This window comes from Protopterus annectens, chromosome 12.part0 (genome assembly GCF_019279795.1).
Source record: "Protopterus annectens isolate FY-2018-M chromosome 12.part0, PAN1.0, whole genome shotgun sequence".
NCBI lineage: Eukaryota > Metazoa > Chordata > Ceratodontiformes > Protopteridae > Protopterus > Protopterus annectens.
This window is the reverse complement of record NC_056746.1, coordinates 1,087,354,171-1,087,360,174: the sequence shown is the minus strand read 5'-3', so window position 1 is coordinate 1,087,360,174 and position 6,004 is coordinate 1,087,354,171. Positions and strand designations below refer to the sequence as shown.

The 6,004-nt window shown below is 41.2% G+C and overlaps 1 protein-coding gene across 1 annotated transcript; it reads right to left on the bottom strand.

Annotated features, from left to right (window-relative positions):
* Positions 1-413: 413 nt before the first annotated feature.
* On the bottom strand, positions 414-4,169 carry LOC122816989 (transcriptional regulator Myc-A-like). Its single transcript, XM_044090102.1, has 3 exons — positions 3,876-4,169; positions 1,756-2,252; positions 414-1,573 (listed from the first exon to the last, which is right to left on the bottom strand). Exons 2-3 carry the CDS (start codon positions 2,240-2,242, stop codon positions 975-977), a joined length of 1,086 nt encoding a protein of 361 aa, XP_043946037.1. The 5' UTR covers positions 2,243-2,252; positions 3,876-4,169; the 3' UTR covers positions 414-974.
* Between the last annotated feature and the right edge of the window lie 1,835 nt (positions 4,170-6,004).

The following is a 6,004-nucleotide window of genomic DNA, read 5'->3' as shown; positions in this document are numbered from 1 at the left end:
GACCAGAAAGGCACCTGCTATACCATTAACATGTGGTTGTCAATTATACAAGGACAATGTCATATCACAGTCTCAAGGTTAAGCCCAATGTCCCTATAATTGTGCTTTCCATTACATCCCTTAAGCCTCATGCTATGCCATGACTAGTTGGAGAACACCTGCTGCTATAGACTGTGTATGGGTGGGCATGCATGCATGTATGTATGTACCTAGACTGTACAGGCATGTGTTGCAGCAAAGACTTTTTGCTGCATAGTACTATCAGGACCAGACACCTGAAGAGGCCATGGGGAACCTTTCATTCAAATTTTTAACAGCAAAAAAATGCTGTACTTTAGTTAAGTTACTTTGTACAGATTTGGAAATTTAAATATGTACAGACAATTGTGTATTTTCAAATGAAGAGTCCACAATTAAAGTAAAAACAATTTTATTTAATACATTTCATCGAGGTAAACTGAATTAAACCCATGTTTACATCAAGCTAGTAAAGCTTGGAAAAACCAGCATGCAACAACATGCAATAAAGTATATACAAACATTTTCAAAGGCAGTAGTATAAAGGCACATATTTAACTGTTTACAACTGATAAATAAAACGAACATTAATGCAAACTTTCCTTAACTGTTCATCGCATTTGAAACAACCACCACACCCTTCCTTCTGTTTTATTGGTGTTGCAAAATGCATTAACAATGTACTTCCTAAATTCCAAATCTTGCTCAGTATATGATCTGCGAGGTTACTCTGTAAAAACTTGTACTGTTAAGACAACAGCTGCTTTGACATAACTACAATTTATGGTACCAGAAGGAGCAGGACAGATCTTTGAGGAGTAAGCAAGGATTTAAACACGTGGAAAGATGCTCCTGAAGGTAACGGACAAAATGCATGGACCCTCAATTAAGTTGTGCTTTTAATACAACTTGCCATTAAAAACCAAGTGTGCTGTCCATTTCCTGAGACAAAGGGTTCATTTAGTCCTTTTTAAGTGCTCAAGTCTGCGCCTTAACTGTTCTTGCTTTCGTTTCAGTTTCTCTCTACTGGATATGCACTTCCGTTCTTCAACTTGGAGAGACGTAATGAAATCCCGTGCTTGCTGTAAGATGACCACTTTTGAAGCCTTTTCTTTGTTTAACAAGTCTGGCACCTCATCTCTCAATTTTAGGAAACACAACTTTAGTTCATTGCGCCGTTGCCTTTCGAGTACGTTGTGCGTCCTGCGCCTCTCCTCCTCTTCAACGTCAGAGGAGGAGCGCATACTCGGACTTCTGCTCTTGTTCGCACATTTGAATAGAGCGTGCGTTCTTTGCGGCTCCTCCTCATCGAGGTCAAAGTTCTTGCGCTTACGCACGCCCTTGAATCCAGCAGTATAGGTGCACGGTCTTTTAGCTTCCACTGTAGTAGGGCATGGTGCGGCGTAGTTATGCTGCAGCTGAATTTCAAGGTTACAACGCTTGATTGCGGCAAGCCTTTGTGCTCTAGTTTCTGATCTCCTGATCTGCTCAGTGCAAACAGTGCGTTTCCCGACTGTTTTGTGTCTTTCTACTGTGACCACATCAATTTCTTCTTCTATTAGGGCAAGAAAGGAAAAAAGGTTAGTGTTCAGTTAACTAGTTCCATAAATATGGAAAACAAGCAGCTTGCATGTTTCTATATTCATAAACAAATTTGATTAACTCTACCACGACTATGAAAGAAACAGGACTAACATTCTATAGTATAATCACTCAAGTATCTATTCTACTGCTCACCTGACTCACTGGAGCTTAAGGTTAAGCTTCCGGTACAAATAGATTCCTCATCCTCTGATGAACTCTGTTCTACTTTCCCATCTGGTTCGAGTTGTGGGCAGGTGGAATCCGTGATGTGCGCACCACCATTCTCGCCAATCCCATTTTCAAAGTCTGCAAGCAACGAACACTGAGACACTGCTGAAGTAAACTTTTCATTCATTTCTTTTTCAAGGTCTTCCAAATTAGGAAAAGAATCCATCGGGAAGTCTAGGTCGGATGTCTTTTCATGGTTCCATCCATGTTCCCACCCAGTGTCCCCTTCAAGCAGCAACCCAGTTATAAACACATCCAGGTCAGAGTCAAACCCGAAAAGTGAGCTAATTTTATCTGCAGAATGTGATACTGTTGGTAGCAGTTCTAGGTCTTTAAGAACGCTGTTGCAGAGATCATCGTCAAACAACATGGGTTCAGGGTCCACTTCGGTTTCCCAGGGGCCTTGAGGCATTGTAAACGCTCTAAAAGTAAAAAAAAAATCGTTACTTTAACATTATGTATTAGACAATTTTGAAATGCAGTCATTATGTAAACTGGGCCCTAGATAATGTTAAAATCCCTCCAAATTCAACATTTTGCACAATACTGTGCGAGGTTACAGGGCAGTCAAGAAATGCAACATGACCCCAGGAAACAATTAATGGTACATGGAGCAGATCCTTTGTTATTAGGTAATCGAACAGACACTCCCGAGTGAATTCTGTAATTATCGCACAAAGTGCACGGACAGTAAAAAACAGTCCACCATGCCACTCAAGTGTACCTCATTTGGGGTCTTAAAAGTTCATGTTCCTCAAAGTTCCACATTGAATCTGTCACACATTCAGTGTGAAATCCATGGTATATAGAAGTTAATCATTAATTCATTAAAGGATATAATAAAGCCAGCATATTACCATTCTATGACCTTCCTAGTTGGAAGTGGTCAGTAAGCCTAGGTGTTCCACATTTTGCCCATTTGTTCCACATTATGAAGGAGAGTGTTCCTCATTTTGGAGATGGAGGGTTGAGAGCTATGTAGTCCGCTTCAGATATATATATGCAGACCCCACCTTCACACCTACCAGTGAGTGTGAAAGATATTTTGACGCATTTTGCTACAGTAAATAGTACATTCTGCGTACTCTGAAAGTAATTTACTTTGTTAAAATCATTCTGGAATTATACATTTATAGGAGTTAATTTCTCCACGATAAGTAGCCCAAGATACATTTTATGGTCAATAAACGCACAAATTTACTCCCACCGATCTGTACCAACTTGTTCAGGTACAAGGATGAGTCACCCAAATAACTATGGATCAGTTCTACAATGGTCTACGGAAGTGTAACAAATATAAATAAAACCCAACGTTACAAAGTGTTTTAGCGCATATGCAGAGTGTGCTTGTCAAAAGCGTTCATTAAAAGCAAACTAATAACAGTCCCTGGAAAGCGCTTTTATCTTCTTGCCTTTCACCCCAAATAATGCTGCAAACACCGCCAGCAGTGGGGTATCCTTACATTTTTAGGCAACAAATGCAACTATAGTGTGCTGCGCCAGCTATCCACAGAAGGAGATCTGCTCAGCAAGGTACTTCAGTGAGCAGTCTGCTACTTCGTGAAAGCTAGTGGGTACAGTACAGGGGTCAGTGGGTACTTCACTATGGTGTGTGTAGTACAAGGTCAGACACATATTACACGCACTCAGCATTATACACCCAGCACCCTTCCAGGCAAACCCAGAGAAGGTAGGAACAATGACATTTTAGAATTATGCAAACCCTGCAGAACGCAGTCATTATTGCTCCTGTGCAAGTTCCAATGTTTGGTTAAATCAGCTTTCCTGTAGCCAGTTTCAGTCATTAAGGAGGGGATATGCAACCTCATTCTGCAGCATCATGCACATCACCCCAAACCATCAAGTACTGGAACTCTGCCACACTGCGGCACCTCAACAAGAAAAATGCCTGAAGTACTACTTTTATAAACGTTAGTACGATAGAACACAGTCCGCAGCATTATTCGGTATAACTGCTAAATAAAATAAGCAGCTATATCATATTAAATACTACCAATACAAACGATAAACAGACAATAGCCTACCTTTAATCAAAGTAACAGACTGCGGGAAGACTGAAAGTGAGCTGTTTCGAGGCCGATCAGCACTTCAAACTACAAAAGCTCAGAGCCTATTTCCAATATACACCACACACTCAAAAAATGCAGTACCTCAGTAAAAGCTCCTCTACTACTTAATGCTACAAGTCTGACTTTTTAAGGCAAGTGTGTACGCCCGCCCATCTATCTCGCGCCAAAACCTCACAGAGAGGAAAAAAAACTCTGCTGAACAACGACAAGTAATGGAACGACCGCCTGCTACAGCTACAGAAACCCCGCCTAGAAAGGGGGGGGGGGTCTCGCGCCAAATCTCTTTAATGCTATAGTTGGGGGAGGGGGAGGCACCACGCCCACGCCCACGCCCACCACTAGAGTTGAACGGGTGCATTTTATGATAAAATCGCACTTAGTAATTTAGGGTAGGGAGAATAGTTATGAAACTTGATACGTTTTTATTTTGTTGAAATACTGCGGGCGAGGAATTAGATATTGTAGTGCGCTCGACCTCCAACCAGCTACACTCCTCCCGCCTTTAAAATGGAGCTTCGTAGTACTTGCAAAGCTTCCGCCAGGAACAGAGAGTACAGCGCCATAACTCAATTCTTAGAACTCAGAAAGCGCGCGTTCGCAGAAATAGCTGAGGGAGGGGGGATTGTGCTGTCATGGCTCAGCAATGTATTAACAAGCGGCTGATGCAGTGCAAATGTGCAGAAATGTTACGGAGCTTTGTGCACGAAAGCATAATACATTGTATAACGTAGTTTTCAGCTCATTGATTTATTAACTTTTCAACATTTGTTGTCCTATCTGTACACTGCAGTGTCTTCACCAGAACCCTTTATGTATCTCAAACGTTCTATTAAAAAGCTAAGGCTTAATAAATACTGAGTACTTTTATAAGAAATCCTCAGATCACTATTCTCTCCGTATTGCAAGAGTGGTGTTAAAAGGTGTACCAAAATACAAGCGTCGTGGTCCAAAAATCAGCTGTACAAAAAAGAAGGAACAAAAAGAGAAAAGTGCCTGTTACTGATGATGATGTGCCAGAAGTTTTGTGCTTCATAGAAGATTAAAACTACAGCTAGTAGCTCCTGGCCGTTAATATGTTATTTTAGCTGTCCTTTACTCCGCAAAGGAAACGTCTCCCATCTTAGCAGCTGCCCTACCCCATGTTCAGCACTTGGAGACACAAACCTAAGGTCTACCCTTGACTTTTCTTTTCTAGAGACTCTTCACCTTTCTCCTAAGTAACCCTACTGCTTAAACGTCAAAATGGGGATTTTTTTTCACATTTGGTGAGCGGTTAAGTGCACTCGTTTGACATTGTTTTCAGACACGACCCACCCGGACTTTATTTGAAAACAAAGTGGAATTAAAATACGATATGATTATACAGTGAGTAATGTATTGCATAACTCATGGGGAAGGATTACTTTATAAAAGAACAATATCCCTATCAGCTGAAAATGAATATGTTGCATCCTCCTAACGCATGCAAATCAAACCTTCTAACTGGTAATGCTTCGGTTTTTCTTTTGTTTTATATTGTCTGAACCGCTTGACAAATATGCTCAATGAAAATGCCAGGACTGCACTAGACTGTATATGGCCTGTCCTGTGATAAGGGGCTCCTGAACAATGAAGATTACACATAGCTGCTTATAAGAGATCAGGTCTGAACTTGAACAAAACTTTCCTATTACAAAACTTTCCTTATAGGTTCATAGGTTTATACTAGGCTATCTGCCCTAAGGCATTTATAAGCCTAGCCCAAAGTTTTGTGGCTTACGCCACCCCTTATATGAAAAAATACTGTGCCCATTAGTTTGTTGTGCCTCTGTCCAGCAGTGACACAGAGATGATTCCCAGGGTAAACCTACGATCTCCCATCCACAGGTCAAGATTTCTCTTGAACAGAGCCAGCGAGGTGCTCTGCCTCACATGGACCGGGATTTTATTCCACAGCATAGGGAGTCTCTGAGTGATAAATCTATCCCTCCAGCACGTCCTATTTATATTCGTGCTAAGGTTTAAGTCGCTCGCTCTAGTGGTTTTGGTGAATTTGGATTTTTTGAGGTGGAGCATGTCCATTAATTCCGGGTTGGACATGGCCT

Bases quoted from the DNA above. Each gene is read 5' to 3' on its own strand.
- LOC122816989 (XM_044090102.1), bottom strand. From the start codon at position 2,242: ATGCCTCAAGGCCCCTGGGAAACCGAAGTGGACCCTGAACCCATGTTG. The intron at 1,574-1,755 runs GTGAGCAGTAGA...TTGCCCTAATAG, and splicing joins CTTAAGCTCCAGTGAGTCAG to AAGAAGAAATTGATGTGGTC.